This window comes from Macaca nemestrina, chromosome 5, assembly GCF_043159975.1.
Source record: "Macaca nemestrina isolate mMacNem1 chromosome 5, mMacNem.hap1, whole genome shotgun sequence".
NCBI classification, from domain to species: Eukaryota; Metazoa; Chordata; class Mammalia; order Primates; family Cercopithecidae; genus Macaca; species Macaca nemestrina.
This window is the reverse complement of record NC_092129.1, coordinates 182,583,583-182,607,388: the sequence shown is the minus strand read 5'-3', so window position 1 is coordinate 182,607,388 and position 23,806 is coordinate 182,583,583. Positions and strand designations below refer to the sequence as shown.

Here is a 23,806-nt window from a genome sequence, read left to right as displayed (position 1 = left end):
AAATCAGGTGGTGGATACTGTGTTCATACAACGGGTCCGAACTGCCATGCTCAGATACAGAACTGTGAGGAGTGAGAGGGGAGTGTGGGCCCTGATACGTGTTCCTTTAATCTTTACCTCCCTCTTAAAGATTTTTGAACTTCCACAAATCTCCTCCGCTAGGGTATAATCAGCTCCTCAGGACAAGAGAGAAGAGTGAGCTTATCTGCTGTGCTCTTTTCTTCTTTTTTGACAGCTCAGTTCCTTCATTATACATGTGCTTACAGCCTTAGTATGACAAAAGCCGAATTAAAGTGATGATTTTACGTACAGCTTCCAAAAAGGACTTCGTGCACTGGGTGGTCTGGAGCTTTTCTTGAAAAAAGAGAAAATAAAGCTTTGAGAAAAATGTAAAGTATTTCTATGTGAATATGACATTTCCTGAACTCTGGCTTCTGGTGTCTTCACTGTTTTCATTGCTATTCCTTAGGTGAACTATACGGTTTCAATATGTAATTTATAATTGTCAAATTCAATTAGGTTTCACTGAGCATTTTACAGCAGCAAAACAGCAGGAGCAATGTCTGGGTCCACATGGCCCTTCAGATTTCTGACTCACGGACCGTGTGCATTCATTTGACCTTCGGGAGCTGTCCTTTAGCTGTGCCATCCACACGTACTTCTACGGAGTTGCAAACAGCAGCATGGAGGAGGGCACGTTTGGCTGCAGCCATTTTTTAGGCTTTCCTGGCTTATGCTCTTGTTAAAGTGAACTGATAAAAAGCCAGACCAAATGCTGGAAAAGTCATTAAGCCCGTTTCTGAGCCCACAGTAGTTAACGCAAAGTCCAGAAAAGGAGAGACCACAGTGTGCCATTATCTTCTACCCTAACTACAGGTCCCTTTCCTCAGATCTCTTCCATCTAGATAACAACGCAGCTTTAAAATCACACTGGTTAGTTTTCATTCCTTCCCCGGATGTTATTTTGATCATTCTTTAACACATTCATTCCCTTTGATACTCCCACCTCCATACCACTTTCTCTAAAACCACTGTGGGGAATGCTATTAAACAGATCGTATCACATAGGATGATTTTTTGAAGTTCACAGTCTCATTTCATTTTCTCCCCTTTTCACTGAGTTTGCTTTGGGAAAACTTTAATATTTAGTTCAAACTAGATGTCGGACGCTGCATTTCCTCAACAGGTCTGCTTATAAGACTTGCAAAGAACATGTTTAGGTGGAGAAATATTTTAAGAGTATGAGATCTTTTGGCAGACTATTGTTAAATTTCTAATGTACCTCTTGGAAGAAATTGACTCTTGAGTGCTATAAATAGGAGAAGATGTATGGACAGGGATGTTAATAAGGAAAGCCGAGACTGATGAAAGCCTTGGAGAAATGTCTTCAGGAATTTAAGATACAGAGCTGTGAGTGGCACTTAATATTCTTTTTCTCCCCCTTCTACTTTTCTTAGAAAAGCAAAATTGAGGAATAGCTTAGGTTCCAAGGGAATAAAAGAATGCCAATGAATTTGGTTCTTGATCCAACTTTCTGCCAGTGTAGAGTGAATAGGAAAGCTGGACTCTGCGGGTAATGTTTCTTTTTCAGAAAGACAGAGCTGCTAAACAACAACAAAAAGCCTCAGGAAAAAGCTCTCAAGCCGCACAGAGTATCCTAGTCAAGATTCCAGATAGTTGAGAATAAGACTGGGAAATAACAAAAAATGAATTCTGAAAGCTCCCCCAGAAAATCTGCAATATATGATATCTCTTCCTGGGTGTAGCTTGAAGCCTTCCAGGCTCACGAATTTATCCTTTGGTTTAACCCTTCCCAAAGAGGGAGCGAATGTCCGGGCAGTAAGAAATGCTGTGCTGTTAACAGCGGTAATGAACATTCCCCCCTGTTCCCTTACTGCTGTCTATCCACACAAACTGAAGTGGACGTCAGACCTCTCCTTTAACGACAGGGGCGATAAGAGAGGAGAAGAAAACAGCAGGCAGTCCTGTCTGCTCAGGAAGCGGACTCGGTGGGACTGTCCATCAACAGAGGCTAACGGAATGCCGGCAGAGCTCAAACAATGCTCAGGCAGCCTCAGGGAAATGGAGTCAGTCAGCACTGGCCTGCGGAGGGTGCAGGCAGTGGAGAGGAAGTGGCAGAGGGAGGAGAACAGCTCGAGCAGGCCCTGCACCATGGCCTCGTCCGTGGCCACCCTTATGGAGGCCGCTGTGTGGCAATCAGCAATGGTGTAGACTTAGAATAAAACCACCACGGGGCACTCCCACCGTCACCACTGTCACCTCTGCTGGGAGCCTCCTTAGATGACTCAGGATGTGCGGTCCAGTCCTCCTGGATGGTGCCTAATGGGCACTTTAAAATCCTCTGAGCACCCCTCTTGCTGATCCCACTTTTCTGATGGGATCGCAGTTGGTAGATTTTGTCATTTGGGATCAGCAGCTGTTAAGCACTACTAAACAAATGGAAAGAAATGCATCCATCCATATGCATGCCCCAGATACCAGCGGCAAAGTCCGGCTAGCACAGTAGAGCTTTCGTGGAAAGTAAATGAGAACACGGCCTTCATTATGTGCCTGCTTGTCAATAAAGCATGGGTGTAAAAAAAATTACAGGTGTTCACTTCACGAAAGGAGAACTTAATGGCATGTGTAGTGCAACCTATATATAAATGGATCATTTTCATTTATATTTAAAAAAATATGGTTGACATAGTTGACATAAAACAAGAACTGTAGCTAGGCAAAAAAGGGCTCTATAAGCTACACAGACAACATAATTATTTAGGAGAAATACAGGATTTAAGCAAGTTAACTTCCTTTTAAACAAAGTTTTAAAAAATATTCTGGAGAAAGACCTTTCTAGCAGACATGCTTGAGATGTGTGGAGATGAGTGCGTCAGTCCTCTTTCCTCCATGGGATGAACCGCATGTGGTCTATGCGGTTTATGCCACCCCAAAGCTTGTTCCGTTTCCCAGACCAGGTGGTTGCCCTGGCCGCGTCCCCCTGCCCATTGGCTGCCTGGCCTTTGACTGGGACAGAGGAGCACGCCCCCCACCTCCTGAGTGGGGCCCAGCCCAGGAACATGCCCGCTCTCTGCCCTGTCCAGCCCTGTGCAACTTTGAGGCCTTCCCTGTTCAGCCAGGCAGCAGTCTGAGCCAGCTGGAGAGGAAAGCACTTCTCAGAAGCTGCGCTGGGAAGCTTCTGGAGGGGCTGCCTGCTCACAGGTCGGTGTCTAACAGGTTTCTTTAAATGAAATAACCATATAAGACTTTGGGGATGTCATCTTGCATCATACATATTTACAAGGTGCTGTGTCTGTCTGTACCTGTTCTACATCTATAATTGCAATCGTGGAATTAATTTTTTGTTAGCTTTATTTCTTGATCCCGGGTGCTTACAGTAGCATCAACCTGGGGAAAGCTAGATTAATTACTGTAACTAAAGTCCTCTTAGTTCCGGTTACTTCACTGATCTCCACTCTGACTAGCTGAGATGGAGAGTGGCTGACTCACAGCTGCAATGCAGGGGCCATTTAATGAAAAGGAGATAAGATTGTTAGTGACTTCAGCATTCCAGGCTTCAAAGCCAGCACCATCTTGGTTGGAAATTACTGGTTACTGTTAATAACTGGATCTAGGGTGTAAAGATTTATCCATGCTGGAACGAGGTGGCAAAACCCTGAGGACAGGAGATAAAGCACCTTTGACTGGACCGATTAGCGACTCTTGTGACATTGCTGGCAAGTGGCACCCTGGATACAAGAGGCCGCTGCACTCTTGCCACTTAGGACTTTCTACCCTCAAAGCGCTTTATAGACATCAGCTAATTAAACCACAAAACAATCACATCCAAAATGCAACTTAGGAGATTTTGTATCTGTCGCAGGTGGCCTCTTTCCTAGAGATGAAAGTTCTGTCAAAAGCAAAGTATCTCGGAGGTAAAAGCCAAAGTAATTGTCATCTGGCTTATCTTTACCCTGCACCTTCTCATCTAGGAATGCCTACCTAGGCCACAGGGTATCCTGAGTTGCATAAGAGGAAGGTAATTTTCCTTAAGCTTGTTTCCTTCTAGTTTGTTAGGAAATCTACCCACCTCTTAGAAATGCCCCAATACCACCACCACCACTGCTTTGGACATTAGTACTACACAGTACAATATAGATGGGATTTTTTTCCTTTGTGGTTTTTCTCAATGTATACAGTATATTAAGTCCTCCAATTCAACACACCTCACTTCAATAATCCATCTCCCTCCCTCCCTCCCTCCCTCCCTTCCTTCCTCCCCTTCCTCCTTCTCCCCAATCCAAATATAAGTAACATAATAGAGTCATTCAAACAGGGTCTTTCAAACATATACCCATAGGTTCCTCCAAATATTCATTCCCTCAGCCACTTCTTAAGAAACTCAAGGCCTAGTCAAACACCTGACCACATCCAGATTCTTGCTTTCTGGCCATTCCTCTGGGGACTTTCATATTGGAGAACAGATGAAGACAATTACTATGATATTTGTTAGCAAGTTTTTGGAGAAGTATGGAGAGGAGATGAGCATGATGACGACTCTTTAGGTTTACCGTAATTCTGTTATCACCCATTTGGCCACCCATCATCACAGGAAGGCTAACGGGCTTTTGTCAGGTGTCTATACTACATGGTCACCTGGCACTTCTTCTTTATATCTTCATGAGAGGAACACAGTCCTATACTGAAATGCATCTGCAGAGGTATTTCAGCCAAGTACTTGAGAATGTCACAAAGTCATTTAGTGGTCAGGTTCTGCTGATTCCTAGTCCAGCAGTCGCAACACTCAATAGGACAAAACCCTCCATAGTATGTGTTGTAAGCAATACACTTCACACACATTAATTTGAGTGGCAAAGAGGTCTCCAAGTAATAGATGGTATCAACACACAGAAATATCAACTTAATGCTGGATGGAAACTGACACAGGAGTCCATATTGTATGATTTGCTGTATGTGAGGTCCTAGAACAGGCATCCATGGTTATAGAAACGAGACTGGAGGACGGGGGAGGAGTACTGACTGGGAAGGTTCACCAAGGAATTTTCTGGAGTGATGAAATGCTCCTTATATGAATAGGAGTGTTGGTTACATGAGTGCATGCATTTGTCAGAACTGATCAAACTGCAGTTCAACATTTGTGCATTTCACAGTATATAGATTTTATCTCAAAACAAAAATTTGATCAGGTGTGATAGCTCATGCCTGTAATCCCAGTGCTTTGAAAGGCTGGGGCAGGAGGACTGCTTGAGGCCAGAAGTTTGAGACCAGCCATGGTCTGGGCAACATGGCAAGACCCTGTCTCTACAAAATAATTTTAAAAATTAGCTGGGTGTAGTGGCACTTGCCTGTGGTTCCAGCTACTTGGGAGGCTGAGGTTGGAGGATTGCTTGAGCCAAGCCGTTTAAAGCTGCACTGAGCTATGATTGAACCACTGTGCTCTAGCCTGGGTGACAGAATGAGACCTTGCCTCTAAAAGAAAAAAAATTCTTAGACACAACCAACATGGAGACATTGCTGGAGAGACCTGGAATCATAAAGTGGCTCAACCACTTAACTCTTTCTTAATACCTCTGAGATTCAGGTTTTAAATCTGTAAAATGGGGACAGCAATGCTTGCAAAGTTGTGTGAGAATTCAAAATTGCACAGGAAAAGCAGCTAGAACTATTTCTAATTCATCCTATACAGGCTTTCTATCAAGGCTATTATTTATCACTAAAATGTAGGAAAAATGATTCTTTTAATTTCTTGTAGTAACATCATGGATGAAGATATAATATTTTTAGGTGGGCTGTTTTAGTTTTTCTTTGATACTTACATGCAATTTTACCCTGCACCCCAACCCTTCCTCCAGTTTTAGATAATCATTTTCTGAACAGCTGTAACAGAATGCAGAAGATTTTGTACTCTGCTCTCCCTCAATTTCTGCAGACATTTCACAGGCTCTTGCTTGCTTGTTGCCACATATTTACTGCTTTAGGCCTTGGGGAAGCAAACATGGACCAGAGAAGGCTGTGGCTGTCGTGAAGTCCATGTTCTAGCACAAGAGTATGCAGAGACGCGAGTTTCGGCCGATGGGAGCGTGAGGGAGCGAGTGCAGAGGGGGCTGGCTTGTTGGAGGGTGGGAGGGCACTCTACTGGCTGGGCGGGGAAGGCCTTCCTCAGAGGTGACTGGATCAGAGATCTGCACAATGTGCAGGGGCCGGTCACAGAAAGATCTGGGGTGTAAGGGTCTCTTGGGGACACTGCAGGTAAAAAGGCCTTAAGGGAACCTGGAGAGAAGGCTGCTGTGACTGGGCATGGAGAGAGGGGAGGGGAACCCATGACCACGAGGCTGGGAGGGACACAGAGGCAGGCACTGTTGGCCTCCCTGGTGGTTTCTGCCATGGAGCCCAGGCCCTTCCCAGCAAAGCCACATGGTTGCGAGGCTCTGCTGTGCAGTCACAGTGACTGTGCCTTGGAGCACCTACAGCCTGCAGGCTGTGGCTGGAGGTTGGAAAGCTGGCTTCCACTTCCTACTTCAACTTGATGGAGTTTACAAGTCTGACTTTCTGGTGCCAATTTTTGAAAGTCTGGAACTGACTATAACTGACATTAGGTGTAAGTATTTTTAAGAAGGTGCATGAGTCGTCCTTGCCCTGCATGGCCCAACTCCCTCCTCCCCTGGAAAATCTGCCACTCTTTGATGTGCTTGGGCCACCTAACCTAAAAGCACCTGGCAACTCAGGTGCAGGCCACTGCAGCAGAGAGTCAGGACTGCACCCAGCTGGCCCTGAAAGACGTGGAGACTAGGGGTCACCAGAGGCCAGAGGCAGTAACCTGGCAATGCTACTCCAGCACCTGCTAGGGTGTGCTGTGAAAGGGCTGCCCCTCTTCTGGCCAAATGATGACACACTCAGCCTCTGAGGCCGACTGAGATGCTGCTGCCCCCTTCATTTCTTCCTGCCTGCAGTGAAGCTGTGGCCCTGAGCTCTCCTTGCTGGTTAAGGGCCTTCTCCTTTCCCAGTAGCTCTCAGGAGGATGAGGCACAGCACTGGAACTTGCCTGAGTTTTGAAAACATTTTTACATTACTCTTGTGTGTATGTGTCTTTCTCTCTGTCTCTCTCTGGGTGTGTGTCTCTGTGTCCGTGTGCACTGTGTAAAAGTCCACCCATTTACAGTAAGAACCCACTCACTTTGAACTCCATCCTTTACTGGCCCAGCACATCGAATATGGAGTTTGGGCTTTGCTCGGAGCCACAGGGGGTTTTAAGTACTGGGGCATATGCTGTGATGGACGAGTTCAAAGATGCCTGCAGATGCTGCCTTGAGGGTGAGAAAGAGGGGCAAGAGCGGGGGAGAGACTAGCTAAGAGACTCCAGCCACAGATGTGGTGAGAGAAGATGGCGGCCTGGACACGAGGGGTCGGGTGGGGACATGGCGACGGAAAGGCGTGGGTGCACTTGAGATGATCTTGGAGAAAGAGCAGAAAAGGCCTCCCTGGGGTTGGAGATGGGGGTGAGGGAAAGGGGACTGACAGAGCTCCCAGGATGTTTGTCTGAATGAGAACCTTTTATTGCTTTCAAAGACATTCCATGAATCAACAATGCCAGGAAAGAAGTTCTCCTAGTGGAGTCTGCGTGTGCCTCTCACCACAGCCCTGCCAGCATTGCATGTCATCTCCTTTTTCAGGAAACCTCTCATTTCATGATGAGAGAACAGGGACTCTTCTAAAAGATTACTTCTAGAGCATCACCTGAGATCTCTCATATCATTGCATGGAGCACGCCTTCTTGTTTTGATCCTGATTTGAAGCCAAAGCCTCTCTGCTGAGAAAGTCTGCTTAGCTCTAAGAAAGGAGCTCCATTTCACAGGTCCTGGCTAGGCTCCTGTGAAAGGGAGGCTGAGGGGAAACAGCTTGTCTTCTTCTGTGACCCTGGTCTACAGGACAGGCAAGGAAAGGGTTAAGGCAAGCTGTGTCCACTGCGCAACCAACATGGCCCACTTTCATCCTCCGGCTGCAGCAGGAGGAAGTCCGAGAGGGGGCCTTTCACATGACATCATAAAAGCCTGATTTATCGCCAGCCACCAAACATCGAGAAAATCATAACATCCTTTCAGGAAAATGCAGTGGAAAATAATCAGGCTGACTTTGATGGGAGCTTTGGTGGGGACTCCAAGTGCGACACTGTGTGGTGACCCTTGGCAGGTGCTTTGTTTGCCATTAGGGCCAGCCTCACAGACAAGTCTGAGGGTCTGTGCTGTGCAAAGCCCACAGGGGAGTGTGGCCCTCAAGTCTGCAGGGCTTGTTTCATACTCTGCCAACTTGCCTAAAATGATACTTTGGTGGATGTGAAAGCACTCTGGAAAAGATAGCTCTATCCAAATGTGAGAAATTACCGATTACAGCCTGTACATAACCCACAGCCCCTCCAGGGAAGCAGGGCCGGCCTCGGCACCTCCAACACTGTGTCTGTGACTTGCTCTTCTCTGCTCTCAGCTGGGGCTATCTTTAGGATACTACTGTTTGGTTAGAGCCCTTTCCTCACAAGGCACTTTTCCTACGTTGTATTTCCAGATTAACCTGCCACTGTGGCAGCCCTCCTCGTCACAAAGAGGACTAGGAGATGACAGAAAAGAGACACTCCAAAATGTCGGCAGAAATAGAAATAAAGGGATGAGATCCGCGTGCCACAAGTAATCTCTTCCAGGAATGTCTACATCTCTTCGGTGCTTCTCTTGCTCAGTAATTTGATAAAACCACCAGCAGGAACCTCTTCTTTGATGTGCACAACATGCTCTCCAAATAAACACAGGAAAGAGGGACAAGGGTGGCCTAGAGTGTGGGATAGTTCTAGAATTCTGGCCACATCAATTCTAAAAAGCCTGTTGGTGTAGAAAGTAGGCCTATCTTTGCAAAGTAATGCCTACTCTGAAGGTCTTGGGATTCCTGAGTTTGGAGAAGACAGACATTATAAAGATTGAGCCAGGGCTGACAAAGGGCTAGCCTGAGGTTGAAGGTTGGCAAAAATCAACACCTGGATTCAGTTCAAAGTTACTTTCACCTCATTTAACTGTTACACCAGCAAGTGTGCAGCATGAAGATTACTCACAAGATGATCAAAGACTCGTGTGAGAACACAGCCACCAACACCTCTCTGGCCATCCTGAAGGTGCCTGGAAAGTCGGTGCTGATGCGGCCCCCATGGAGGAACAGGCTCCCATGGAGGGATGAGCCCCCAGGCTGGAGAGCTCAGGGCCTAGACTGACACTATGAGCCTCGGGCTGGGGGCACTGGCTGCCACCCAGGCAGCCCTTATCATGCTGCGGTTATGTCCTTGCAAGTTTGATTCTTACACACACCAGCGGGCCCCGGAAGGTCTGCCCATGCCTCACCTGCCCAAGGTTCTGTGCGGGAATGGGAATGGCATGGAAGGCAGCAGGAAGGAGAGGTGAGGCCTAGGCCTGGCCCTGCAGCACAAGCTCTGAACCTAGGCTTGCCTCACCTGCACGTGGGGGAATGCCGGGACTGGAAGAACTCTAATGGCCTCTCTCCAAGCTACTGCTTGCTATTCTGCCAAGCCTGCTGGTGCTCGCATAACACCTTGAGACTGCTTCTGTGCCTTGGGGACCCCGCACTGTGCCTCCTAGCCTAGCACCAGGCATGGCTCCATGGCAGCTGTGGCAGCAGAGCAGTAGGACTCAAGTTGTCCCAGCTGGGCTCCATCTGGCTCGTTGTCTGCACTGAGTCTGAGTCAAGCCAGGTGTCTGGGGGAGCCGGGTGACTCAGCACATTGTCAGGTGGCAAGGGGTGGTGGAGAGGCCTCCCTTGGCCCTGGTCGCCCTGCACCTCTGCCCAGTAAGGCCTTTCCAGGCATCTTTCCAGGCCCAGGAGCCCTGCAGCTGGGCATGTGCTTCCCGGTCGGCCCCGCAGACGGCACCTGTGAGAAGGCAGGTGGCCTGGAGGGTGGAGGTCTGACTTGGTTCTGGTGTGCTGAACAAGGCCCCGAGGAAACTACTGATTCAAACTCTCCCCCGTGAAAGCACGGCTGGACTTTCGGGGAGCTGTCGCCGACGGCAAGTCAGGCTCTCTGGGTGCCTATGCTATCTCGTGGCTATAAAGTGGACACTCGTGGCACCTTATTGCCCTGGGTGGAGCACGTCACTGAGGCACTTGCATAACACATCAATAATGGCACAAGGGGGAAGCAGGTTCCCCAACACAAATCAATCCAGTGGCCTGACCTGCTGCAGACTGTTGTGGGGACAGAGGCCTCTGTGCAGAAGGCTCACGAGTGGAGTTCCCTCTGCAGTGGGCCAGCGAGTCCCTGCACTTGTTGTTCAGGATGGGTTTTTCCCAGTTTAGGCAAAGGTTCTCTGAGGGCCCTTAGACCAGCAGCAACACGCCCCGGTCCTTTAGCCTTCTAACAGTCCTACGAGGCAGGCAAGGAAACGGCGGTGCTGGGAAGTAGGTAACTTGCCCTGGGCCACTCGAGGTGGATCTTGGATTCAAACCCAGTCTTCTCTGACTCCAAAGACTAGGTTACTAGCCCATTAACCTACACCACCTCCCCTGGGTGTCTTCTCTCTTTAGTTATGTGGTAACAATAAACACAAAGCCACGCGTTCACCACCACGTAGAGGCTGAGGTGTGTAAAGAAAGAATCTGCCAACAACACGGACAGAGAATATGCTTCTGAGCTCCAGAGGTCCGAGTTAGATTAGAGCAGAGACAGGAATGGAACCTGAGAGTTAGAAACAAAGGTGGGGGCATGAGCGACACCAGACAGAAACGGGCATGGGTCTGTCTCTTCATGTCAAAGTCCCACATTAAAACAGCCTGATGCAGCCCTGGGTTTAGAGCAAAACAAAAATTCCACTGTTTCTCTCCAGCTGGAGATGAAAGGTTTCACAGAGGGAACCCTGGCTGAAGAAAAAGCATCATTGATTCGGTTAATTAATGTAGCTTTCTCGAAAACACGATCAGCTCCTGGAGTGCCATCAGGATGGTCGTGATCCTGAACTTTATAAGTAGCTTAAACACGGGCCAGTGGCTCTGTACCCATGGATGGATTCTATGCCCCAGCCCCCAACCCCCGACACTATGAGGCTGTGAGACTCCCAGAAGACTTCTCAGGCAGGACTGGGCTTTGGGGGGCATTATTCAAGGAAGTATTGCTTTTGAGGATGGCAAGGAACACTCAGAGCCACCTGACATGGGGACTCTGGGGTTTGGGATACTTCCAAGGGACCTTTGCTTGGTATCTGTCCTCTTTAGAGCCCACTTTTCTACGAGAGGAACCCAACTCACAGAATTAGAAAGAACTCCCGGGGTCTATTTCATGCCACCACCATGACTACTAACAAATATTCCTTAGGGTGTGGAGAGTGAGGGGACCCTGTCAACGGGAGCTGCATGAGTAGAGTGAGTCTGGAGCTACACGAAGACTTTATCTACAACTACTTAGCTCATGAGTCTGGATAGTGAGAGTTCAGAAAGAGACGCCCTGAACTCTTCTTATTCCACCCTGGTCAACATTATTCATTCATGCAGTCAGCCCAGAAGCTCAAGGTCAGTGATGGAGACTGACACAGATGGTGATCTCCGACAGGTACCTGTGCCTAGGGTAGGCAACAAGGGCAGGCTAGCAGAGAAGGAGGTGGGTACCTGTGGACATGCGGAGACGGCCAGGCTTGAAGAGGAGCAGGAGCGGAGGAGAGAGGGCTTGGTGGCGGCCTCGACAACATGCCATGTTAAGGATGCCACTGAGACACTTGCAGAAACAGATACTGGGTGACGTGCCTAGCATTCTCCCACTGGGGGAAGTGCTAGGATTAAGCTACCTTCACAGTGGGACACAGGAGGGGCTCACAGGCCAGTGAAGTGAGGGCTCTTGGGAAATACTTCCCAGAGAAGATTTTCCCTGAGCTGGCTTGTGAGGAATGAGCAGAAGGTAGGAAGGCAAAGTGCAAGGCTAACAGTCCAGATGCAGACGGCTGTTCAAGGACCCAGTGGTGTTAGAGAACCTCCCAGGAACCGCCGCGTTTGGTACGGCTGGGGGCCAAGTGGAACTCTTTTGTTTGCTGAATGTGGACTCCCAGGTGCAAAGCAGTCATCACCAGGTGAGCATGAGCTTTGGAGTCAGATCCCAGTGAGGCTGGGCACGGTGGCTCATGCCTGTAATCCCAGCACTTGGGAGGCCAAGGCAGGTGGATCGCTTGAGCTCACAAGTTCGAGATTAGCCTGGGCAATATGGCGAAACCCCATCTCCACAAAAACTAGCTGGGTGTGGTGGTGCATGTCTTTAGTCTCAGCTACTTGGGAAGCTGAGGTAGGAGGATGGCTTGAGTCCGGGAGACGGACGTTGCAGTGAGCCAAGATCATACCACTGCACTCCAGACTGGGTGATAGAGCCAGACCTTGTCTCAAAACAAAACAAAACAGAACAAAACAAAATGAAAACACAGATCCAAGCTGAATTCCAGTTCTGCCACTTAATTCCTGGATGCCCTGAACCTCACTGGGCTTAGGTTCCACTATGTATAAGCCTGTTGAATGATATCTACCAATACTAAAGATCAGAGATAAAATCAGGCCTGATGTTGGATAAGTGCCCAACAGACAGCAGCTCCTGCCAGTGCACAGTCAGTGACGGCTCTACTGGGGCCCAGGGAATGCAGTTAGACCCTTGAAGGATGTACCAGTCCATGGCGCCAGCTCTGCAGCACTGTTGCCCAAGGCTCCCCCACATCACTCTTCAATTCTAGCAATCTGCAGCCCTCCTCATGCAGTTGTTTCCCAACAGCCTGGGATATGCTTCCTCCTCTTCATTTACTGAAACTGTGCCCATGGAGAAGCACATGGGATTTAGGGTCACAGAGACTTAGGTTGACACTAGATTCACCACTTTTGAGGTGGCTTGGTGTCCTCATCCTCACGCATGCCACCCCTGCAGGTGTGTTAAGCACCTGTCACAGGGGAAGGCCTTCCATGTATGCTGGCTCTCCTCCTGCCTCAGGTCCCTCTTTAAGTGTTGGCCACTCCCCAGCCTTGCGCCTCCCTGACCTACCCCTCTGCTGAGCGGCTCTCTGAGGCCATCCCACGCCCGTGGAACATGTGGGATGTGGCTCTGCCTTCTAGGTGCCCGTTTTGGAGACAATACATTTCTTACAAATGGCAGGGCAGGCTGCCTCACGTGTGGCTCCAGAGCATGTGGAATGTGCCCTTGCGTCCCCACAGTGCTGCCCAGGGCTGCCGACACAGCAGCCAACCAGACGCATGGGGAGCTCACTTCTACTGTGGGGGCACTGCCAGTAAACAGGCAAGCAAGGAAACAACCAGGTGGTTACCAGGCCTCTGATAAGAATAAAATTGGGTAATGGGGGGTCACGAATGCCAACAAGGCGCTCTTTAGGCAGAGTTATTATTATTATTATTATTATTTTTTTTTTTTTTTGAGACGGAGTCTCACTCTGCCGCCCAGGCTGGAGTGCAGTGGCCGGATCTCGGCTCACTGCAAGCTCCGCCTCCCGGGTTCACGCCATTCTCCGGCCTCAGCCTCCCGAGTAGCTGGGACTACAGGCGCCTGCCACCTCGCCCGGCTAGTTTTTTGTATTTCTTAGTAGAGACGGGGTTTCACCGTGTTAGCCAGGATGGTCTCGATCTCCTGACCTCGTGATCCGCCCGTCTCGGCCTCCCAAAGTGCTGGGATTACAGGCTTGAGCCACCGCGCCCGGCCCAGAGTTATGATTGACAGTGGGGGCTGCCCCAGGAAAATCTCGAGGTGGAGGGAGCAGGCTGGGCTAGGGCCCCGAAGGGCCGGCTGGTCAGACACCCTGAAGTCCAGAGTGGCCCTCTGGGGCTGGGGTCAGGGAAGCTGTTACAGGTGGCGGTGGCTCCACAGCCACGATACTTATTTCTGGCGTCCTCAGGAAAGATTCCTGTATGTATTTCTTCCTCTGGGTGCTCATCAGACCCTCTGCCTGAAGGTGGTCTTAGGAGTCCCCTTGGGGAAAGTTGGGTGGCCACCCAAATGCTGGAGATTGGATTGGACTCATTTTGGGACATCCTGACACATGCTGTCTCTGTCATTCAGGGGCTGCTGGGGCTCACTGAGGTCCTCATCCATTCCTGTGCAGCCTGGAGTTCCTGGATGTAATTCAGGGGCTAGTCTTATGTTCCTCAGGACAATCTATGTCACTGTCACCATGTTAGTGAAGATAAATGGACAGAAATATGCCCTGCCAGCTGGTGGCACTCAGAAAGTGCCATGGAGCAACACAGCCTGCGTCTCCGAATGGACAGAAGAAAACCTTTATCTTCTTCCTGTCAAAGGAGGAAATACCTTGGGGAAGGTCAGGGTGCTGTGTGCCCGGCAAGTGCCTGCCTGACCCCAGCCTGTGGCAGAACCTGAAGGGCCACTGCGATCTTTATCAGGTGACTCAGTGCTTAGCACTGGGGAAGGGCGGAGCATGGAGCAGGCACAGAAGGTGCCGTGGAGAGGCCCCGAGCAGCCCAGGCAGGAGTGCTCCATTCTGCTGCTCAGGCCATTACCTCCAGCAGTCAGGCGCGCACAGCTCATGTCTCTCAGATGATCTCTCTCTCTCTCTTCTATCCCTCTTCTCTCTCCCTTTCCTTCTGCAGGATTTAATTAATTGAAAGTCAGGTTTTTTTTTTTTTTTTTTGAGACGGAGTCTTGCTCTGTAGCCCGGGCTGGGGTGCAGTGGCCGGATCTCAGCTCACTGCAAGCTCCGCCTCCCGGGTTTAGGCCATTCTCCTGCCTCAGCCTCCGGAGTAGCTGGGACTACAGGCGCCGCCACACGCCCGGCTAGTTTTTTGTATTTTTAGTAGAGACGGGGTTTCACGGTGTTAGCCAGGATGGTCTCGATCTCCTGACCTCGTGATCCACCCGTCTCGGCCTCCCAAAGTGCTGGGATTACAGGCTTGAGCCACCGCGCCCGGCCGAAAGTCAGGTTTTTAAATACTGGTCAGCCTCCTGTTGGATATTTGCGGTCTGCCCTGGTGCTCCCCCATGCATCTCTCTGACTTACCTTCATGAAAGGTGAAACGGAAATACCCCAACAATTCAGCACACTTCTTTTTTCCCAAACAGTGGAAGCACACTAGAAAGTTCCTCAGAACCCCGAAGGGCCTCATTTCACCTGCTCCTTCAGGATGTCCCTGTCCTTTCCTACTGGCCCCGGCTCAGAAAGTTCATCCTGCCTAGCATGCTCCTTTTCATCCTGTTCTCGCTCACTGGGAACCCTGCTCTTCAGAAACTGAGGGGACAGCAGCAAGCTTCAATTACCTTGAAATCTGGGCAGTTTCCATTTATTTAATTTTTTTTTTTTTTGACGGAGTCTCACTCTATCGCCCAGGTTGGAGTGCAGTGGAGTAATCTCGGCTCACTGCAACCTCCACCTCCCAGGTTCAAGCGATTTTCCTGCCTCAGCTTCCTGAGTAGCTGGGACTACAGGCACGTGCTACCACGCCTGGCTAATTTTTTTGTGTTTTTAGTAGAGATGGGGTTTCACCATGCTGGTCAGGCTGGTCTCGAACTCCTGACCTCAAATGATCTGCCCACCTCGGCCTCCCAAAATGCTGGGATTTTAGGCATGAGTCACCACACCCGACCAGTTTCCATCTTTAAACCTACCCCAAAGGCATCAGTTCTATAACTGTTGCTCAGATTTGTCTGAACATTTTGGTTTTGTCAGGGAGAAAATAAATTTATCCTTCAAAATCTCCACCTTCCCCCTAAGGGGAAGGTCAACCTGGTCTTTGTCCCCTAGGTTGGAGAACAGGGTTCCATGGTGACCATCGTCCTGAGTCCTTACGCATAACAGACGTGGGGTAATATTTTGACTCTATAAATCCTGCCTTCATGATGGCTTCTTGTGTCTTTGTGAACAGCAGAGGTGGGCAGCTGTGCTGGTCCCATGTGGGCGACAGGCAAGCTGGGCCTGGATGGTCTGTCTCTCCAAGTCCAACAGGAAGATCAGGATGGACCTCGGATCTCTGCTCCTAAAGCTGGGCCCCTCGAAGCCCGTTACCTTTACTCCTCACGGAGTCCCCTTCCTTTCTGAGGTTTGTCCCCTATTTTAAAATAGCTGTTCACAGAGACTCTTTAGGGGCTTTAAAACAGCCCTGGCCATAGACGAGTAGTACAACCACATCATGAGGCATCTGCTGACGAAGAAGGCTTCCTGCAGAGCCAGTCCATACTTCCTTTTATTTTCTTATCCAGCTGCTTTTCTTCCCCTGAGTCTCCCCAGATAAACTGGTGATTCTCAACATATCCTGTGGAGTTTGTGAAAAGTAGAGCTTGGTGAGGTCCTCAGCCAGGTGAGATGCGCCGGAACCTCCAAGGGTGCCCTCATAGAAGGTGTCTGAGGATTGATTCACCAGACTAGACAAGCGTGGAGGGCAGGGACAGCATCTCACTCAGCTTGGTGTCCCTGGGACCCAGCCCATTTGGCAGGACACACAGGCACAGTAAGGAAATGCAATTTCCTTACACCTTCCTGAAAATGAACCCTGACTGCCCACGGTGCGGCTGAGCCCCCGAGGCTCTCTTGCTGCACCTGTGGCTCTCAAGGTTCTCATCCCTCCCTCAGCTCCCATGGCATAAATGAGGCAGAGAGCCTTCAAAAGTCCTTTTAGCAGAGTAGGATGTGGTTACCAGGGCCTTGGGTAGTTGTGGCGGTGCTGGTCAAAGGATACATACCTATAGCTAGGTGGGGACGGGGGAAGTTCAGAATAGGCAGATGCGTGGAGACGGGGTAGAGAGGTGACCACCTGGGCCAGGGTCGGGGGGACACTGGGGACTGCTAATGGTTACGGAGTTTTTGCCTCCGGTGATGAAAATGCCCTAGAGTTGATTGTGGTGATGGCTGCACACTGAGCAGACTAAAACCCATTGATCAAATACTTTAAGTGGGTGAACTGTATGATGTGTGAATTATACCTCAATAAAATTGTTTAAAAATTTTAAAAAGTTGAAAGTCTCTTCCCAGCTCCCCTCCCCTCTAAAAAAAAAGTCCTTTTAAAAACCCTGAGAGGAAACAAAGGAGACAAGCACCCTGCAGGTGGATCCTCTCTAGAGGCCAAGCCTGACCCCTCAGCTGACAAGGCTCCCAGGGTGGGCGGCCCTTACCCAGCCCCTGCTGTCCCCAGATACCTCCCCTCTGAGCCCCAGGGCCCAGCCCTGTGACCGACATTGCCCCAGGTCCTCAGCCTGCTCTTCTGGCAAGGAACCCCCAGCCTGCAGGTGGGTCGGCACAGCACCTCAGCCTCACAGCACCTCAGCCTCACAGCACCTCAGCCTCACAGCACCTCAGCCTGCAGCCACCAGTAGCCTGCAGTCACCAGTAGCCTGCAGCCACCAGTATGAGGATCCACTCTTCCTCCAGGGACCCACCCAGGAGGGCCCTCCACCACCAGGGAAGACCCCGATTCCACCTGAGGGAATGTGAGCGAGAGCAGATGGCTGCAGCTGTGACTAGGGCCTGTCAGGTGGGCTGCAGATTGCCTCCTGGAAGCCTGTGCTGGGCATCCAAACCTGCCCCCAACACGGCCAGAGCCCTCCTGCCTTCCTGCTGGCTTCTCACCTTCGCCATAAATGGGCTGCACGTGAGCCGTGGGCTGCACTCCCAACAGGTTAAACCTTTGCTGCTGCCTGCACTGTGCCCCTGCCTTTCTCACCACCTTTGCCGCTGCCTGCACCGTGCTCCTGCCTTTCTCACCACCTTGCACTTTGTCCTCCCTTCCCGTTTCCCAGCTGACATTCTCTCCACTTTGGAAGATGAAATTTGTGCTCTGAGTCAGCAAACGTTTCTCAGCATCCCCTGTCGGGAGGAGCCAGGTACCCTCCCACAGGGTGCTGCTCTAATCCCTGCTGCCCCCCAGGAAGGAGATCCCAAGGTCCCTGATTTATGGCGAAGAGGAGGGACTGTGAGGTTTTCTGGTGACCACAGAGTCGGGGTTCACGGCCACCCCCACTGCCGTTTCTTGCACCCACTGCCAGCTCTGACTGCTTCAGCCACCTCAGGGCCTGGCCAGCACCTGCATTCTGCAGATGAGGAAGCTGAGGCTTAGTGAGTAACTTGCCCAGAGTCACGAGGTTGGGAAGTGGGGTGTATCAGGATGAGATTCAAACTCTGGTCTTCTTTTTCTTTTTCTTTTTTTTTTGAGACGGAGTCTTGCTTTGTCGCCCAGCCTGGAGTGCAGTGGCGCGATCTTGGCTCACTGCAACTTCCACCTCGCGGGTTCAAGCAATTCTCTTGCCTCAGCCTCTTGAGTAGCTGGGATTACAGGCATGCACCACCATGCCCAGCTAATTTTTGTATTTTTAGTAGAGATGGGGTTTCACCATATTGGTCAGGCTGGTCTCGAACGCCTGACCTCATGATCCACCCACCTCAGCCTCCCAAAGTGCTGGGATTACAGGCGTGAGCCACTGCGCCCGGCCTACTTGATTCTTATACCCTGTCATCCAGCACACTTTCCCCCAAACTGAGTGCAAGCCCCCTTAGGCAGAGAATCTGTGGTGCCTATTTCCGGTCACCCGTGCTGTGCCTAGCGTAGCTTCCGGCACCCATCAGCACTAAAATATCCCATGGATGCTGTCTTGAGGGCAGAAAGCACTTTTCAATCACTGTGCAAATGGCGCCTTCTACCCCCAGGATGGCATGTGCACGGCATGCTCAAGTGCCCGGGGACTCTCACCCCTGTCCTGGAGGTCCGCAGCCCTCGCCTGGTGTTCCCCATGCTGTCCTTGCCTTGTCACACTTGCTTTTTTCCTCCCACTCTCCCGGTCCAAGGCTGTGCCCTTGGCTTCAGTGTCTGCTTTCTGCAGGCTCTCCCGGGGTGGGCCCCTTTCTGCACACAACTTCAACCATGGCCTCTGTGCGAGGACATCACTCTCTCTATCTTCAGCCTTTGCCTTTCTCTAGATTCCAGGGCTGCATTCTTCTTTCCAGCCTGACAGCTGCAGCCAGCGCCCATGGCCACCGCTACGTCTCCCTTCTAGAGCAAGCATCTCCTGTGAGGAGTCTCCACGTGTAACCTCGCTTCTCTCTAGCACAGTGTCCTCTTCATTCCTCTGAGGACTTTTTAACCATCTGTGGTTATTTTGTCAATCCACCCACTACCCTGTCGTCTGCCTCCCTAGAACCTCAGTGCGTCATATGGACCCCTGTCTTCAGGACCTGGCAGGCAGAGGCACTCCATCAGTATTTGTGGAATGCTTCAAGGGATGCTTAAAACTGAAGTCAGAATATCTCCCCCCAACTGAATGCACTTGTTCTTTTCCTGTTGCATTGTTGCCATTCCTCTCACTCACTCTCATCCTTGAGGCTTAAAATCTTGGTCACTTCCTTCTCTGTTTTGCCCACTTCCAGTACCTTCTGCACTCAGGCTTTCCTTGCGTATCTCCTGCACCACCGCGGTGGCCCAAGCCCTCAGTTCCCGTGTCCTTGGAGGACGACAGCATCCTCCCCCTTCACAGACCAGCCCTCCCCTGCTCTTGGGTCCGTGCTCATTCTACCCAGTGCTTTTCTGTGACAGTCCCTGAGTCAGGACCCTCCATTACTTGCCAAATAAAAGCCAAACTCTCACCCTGACTTCCAGTATCTGGCCACTGTGTTCTGAGACAGGGTCTGGCTCTGTCACCTAGGCTGGAGTGCAGTGGCACGATCATGGCTTACTGTAGCCTCCGGTCTCCCCAGCTCAATCAATCCTCCCAAGTAGCCAGGACTACAGGTGCATGCCACAGCACATGGCTAATTTTTGTTTTTGTTTTGTAGAGATGGATTTTTGCCACGTTGCCCAGGGTGGTCTCAAACTCCTGGGCTCAAGTGATCCACCCACCTTGGCCTCCCAAAGTGCTGAAATTACAGTCATGAGCCACTGTGTCCAGCCTGGTATCTTTCAATATGATGCCAACCTCCTTTTCCAGGTTTATTTCCCATTTTTTTCCAGCTATACCCTGCATTCAGGAAAAGTCAGATTAACCAGGAATCAGGCACAGGCTGAAGACTCCCCAGTTCGGCACTGAGAAAACTCCCTGAAGAGGCCTCATTGAGTGCCTGCCCGCTCCAGGTCCTGGGTGCCCCATGTGGCGGGGGGTGGGCTGGGGAGGTTAGTTCAAAAGCCAGGTCAGAGGGGTCCTATTGGGCTCACTCAGCCTCTTACAAAAAGACCACCTTGATGGCTCCTGTGGGCATGGGCGGTAGTCAGGCCTCTTGCCCCTTCCTTGCCCTGGCGAGGGAGGAGGGATGGCAGAAAGGGCTGGGCTGCTTTGCATAAAGGTGACAAGGGCTGGTCAGGGCAGCTGGGCAGGTGCAGAGGGAGAGGAACTCCATCCCTTCCCAGAGGAACCAGTGTTCTGCAAGAAACAATGACCAGGAACCTTCGAGAACAGGCCTGTCCACTATGCGGCTTTAAAGTGGTTTATTAACCAAGATATAACCCCTCTACTGAACACCTGCAATCACGGAACATCTTATTTGCTCTGGGATGTAGGAAATGGAGGATGCAGGGCATTCAGAGTTTCAGTGGCGCCAGGTAATTCTCAGAGCTACTGGGGAGACATGGGGTGTCCTGCTGGATGGGAACAGGAATTTAAGCAGCTTCTCCCACCCCCAAATCCTAAAAACAGTGTGTCCCCAGCAGGCTGAAGGGTCTGGAAGCTGATACCTGGGATACTGAAATAAGAATTAATACCTTCAGCTATACCAGAGGATGTGGTCACTCTCTCAAGGGATATATTTTGAGTACTCATTATAGTCAAATAGGTACTAGGCTCTGAACAGGGTGCTAATGAACAAGGCCAAGGGGACACAGACACATATGCCAGGAACTGCCATGTAGTGTGACAAGACACTGACTTAGTTGCTGGGCACAGTGGAAGGAAAGTAGGAAGGGGTGTGAGTCCCCACTCTTGTGTGGAACGTGGCTCTGTAGAGGAGGAGTCGCCTGGGCTGAGTCCTGGGGAATCTCGGACACATTCTCAGGCTGGAGTGGGGAAGGACAAGCCCTTCCTTCTTCCTGGAATGCCCTTCGCAGCATCTGGACCTACCAACACTGTACCCATCCCTCCAGGGCCAGCCGAATGCCACCTCCTCTCAGAGTACAATGATGCTGGCAGTCTGATCTTCCCTTGAACCACAGCTGTTCTCATCCCAGGGACCAGCTTAGTTCACACATCCCTGATGCGCGGTGTTCTGTACCTGCAAGGGCTTCCGGATGGTAAAGGAACTGGGTCTTGTTCATTAGCCACCCTGTTCAGAGCCCAGTACCTATTTGCCTATAGTGAGTATTCAAAATATATCTCTCGAGAGCGTGAGCACATCCTCGCCTAAAGCTCTTTCTCCTGATTAGATGGAACAGGCCTGGAGCTCTGTAATTTGGGCAATGGCTTATCATATGCTCTCTTCTCAGGGTCTCCTCACTATTATTCTTTAGAACTGACAATATAAGCAGTGTTGTTCTGTGTGGCAGATAGCAGTGGAAGTTACGCTGGATAAATTTCATGTTTCCAATATATCTGGACATTTCAGGTTCTACCTTGGTCCAAAGGAAACCTTTCTCTTCAGCGTCATGCTTTCTGATGTAACTGCCCACTTATTTGAAGCTGCCTATGATCTGTATTCAGTAACACAAGAGACCCTAAATACTATTTTACATCACCTCTAAGGGCAACTCCATAAAAGAGGGCTTAGTTTCACAATTAGTCTCACAGTGCTACTGCAATTTATGTGGGGAAAACTTAGAACCAGTATCAATAGCAAGGAATTATTTTGAACACGTTAAGAATATGCAATCAAATTTTCCTCTGCACACACAAAAGCATGGCTCTTGCCTCCTTAGTAAAAATGCAAAGAGATTTTGCAAAGAGAACTTTCAGATCCGTTAGTTTCGTAATAGTTTAACCATAGGTTGTCTAGTTAATGACCACTCCCAAATAATGAAACGTAACTTTTAGCAGTTTTGAATGCCATAGTTTTTTGTAAAATAGCTCCATTTTACTGGTCTAAGTTTAAAATATTACGACAATCACTGGCCTGCTGCTTCCCTGTTTGACTTCTCCGCTGGCTGTCCCAGAGATCTTGCTGATAAAAGATCTAACACATACAGTCTTCTGAGAACTCTTATTTGACTTTTTTGCTCCAAATTTCCAGATGTAATGGTTGTTAAGGCAACACTATACAGAATCAGAAAGAGAACACGAGCTTACGTTTAAGGCAATCATTCACATTTACACACATATAATTACAACTCTTATTTTTAAAAAGTGTAAATTTATAACACTGTCCTTCAAATATTATTCATACACCAGGTTTTGGGTTATGCTGCAAATCACTTGCCAATAAGTCTGGGGTTCATGGGGCAGGAATGACACATTAACCCTTTCTAGCCACTGGGGGCCTGGTTTGGAATAATATTGTGATGTGCTGTCAGGAAGAAAGCTTGGGTACTAGGAAGAAATTAGCCGATCACTCTTTTGGGGTTCTATACAGTCTTGCTGTGATTCACCTCAACCTGTGTTTCAAGTATATGTCATTAACTCTTCACGGACAGGAAAATTCAGACTCAGAGGTCAATGACTTGCCTTTAGTTCAAATTGAGGAGGTCAGAATGTCTGATAATTTCCTAACCTCTAAATTTAACTCATGATACTTATGCCAGGAACATTAAAACTGACTGTAACACTGTGCATCTAGCCTCTTTCAGGACACATTTAACAATATACTTTATTTTTTCTCATAATACGCCATGAAAGTAAGAGTCCTAGAGGAACTGAAATCTGCTATCTTTGCACCTTGTAACATGAAGGCACGTTATCCAAGGCACAGATGCACTAGATCCACATGCTCCTGCCCTAATTACTGCATCTTTACGTGCAGGCTTTTCAAAGGGTATCTTTTTCCCTTTGCTACATTCCAACTCATTCTCAAACACAAGGCCAGTGACCCCCGGTTCTTTCCAAACTGTCTCTTCTTTATTTTTAAAGAAAGCTTATTGCATCCTTCTCCAATCGACATTTTTACTGCACTTCAAAGACACCCCTTAGATATCATGCTCCTCACAGCTCTGCGGGAAAACATGTTAGGTGTCTTGTCCCTTTATGAGGGTGGCCAGTGAGTGCCTGGTTTCACAGTTTTCTAAATCCGCCTCTCAAGAGAGCCCTTGAAAGAGCAGACTGGAACTTTCCAGCAATCTCCTGACCAGTGAATGTGCACCTTGCCTTCTGAAAGTAACTTCCGAAGTGGCGGTCTTGCCGTCTGACCTTGGGCAAGCAATGACTTCCATGGCCTCAGTTTCTTCAGCTGCAAAGTGGCAATGTTGGCTGTAATCGTCTAGGTTCTCTCAGCCACGCTGAGATGGCCTCCTTTTCCTTTCCTCATCTAGCTCGTGGGGACTGGTGCCAGTACCACCAGCAACTGCATGTATTGTACAAAGAGTTTTAATTGTCAGGGCAGCTGTGAGCCCAGCGAAGACTGACAAGATCAACTCTAGCCCGTGGCTCTGACAGTTCTCTTTTCATCTAACTCATATCCAGGAAAGAAAAAAAAAAAAAAAAAAAAAAAAAGAACAACCATTAGTTACACGCTAATTTCTTCCTTTAAAGACATAAGAGGTTCCTTAGGTTCTGAGACCCCTGGTGTGTCCCGTCCGATGGTTTGGTGCGGTGGCACCTTTTTGAGAACATGTAAGAAACATTCCAGTCCGTTCAAATTCAGGCAGAATCCAAATCACTCAAAGCCTTCTCCTACCAATTCGTATTTCATTTTAATGATCAAGC

At 49.5% G+C, this 23,806-nt stretch overlaps 1 protein-coding gene across 3 annotated transcripts in view; it reads right to left on the bottom strand.

Moving 5' to 3' along the window:
• LOC105487306 (GDP-mannose 4,6-dehydratase) overlaps positions 1-23,806 on the bottom strand; it is a 635,071-nt gene that overhangs the window by 3,582 nt on the left and 607,683 nt on the right. For 2 of the 3 annotated variants that reach the window (XM_071097732.1, XM_071097733.1), the window contains exon 10: positions 13,722-22,204. The exons of the other annotated variant lie outside the window; for it this stretch is intronic. In XM_071097732.1, coding sequence (XP_070953833.1) covers positions 22,040-22,204 — 165 coding nt within the window. In that variant the 3' untranslated portion in view covers positions 13,722-22,039. Of the gene's footprint in view, positions 1-13,721; positions 22,205-23,806 lie in introns of those variants that run through there. 3 annotated transcript variants of the gene reach the window in all.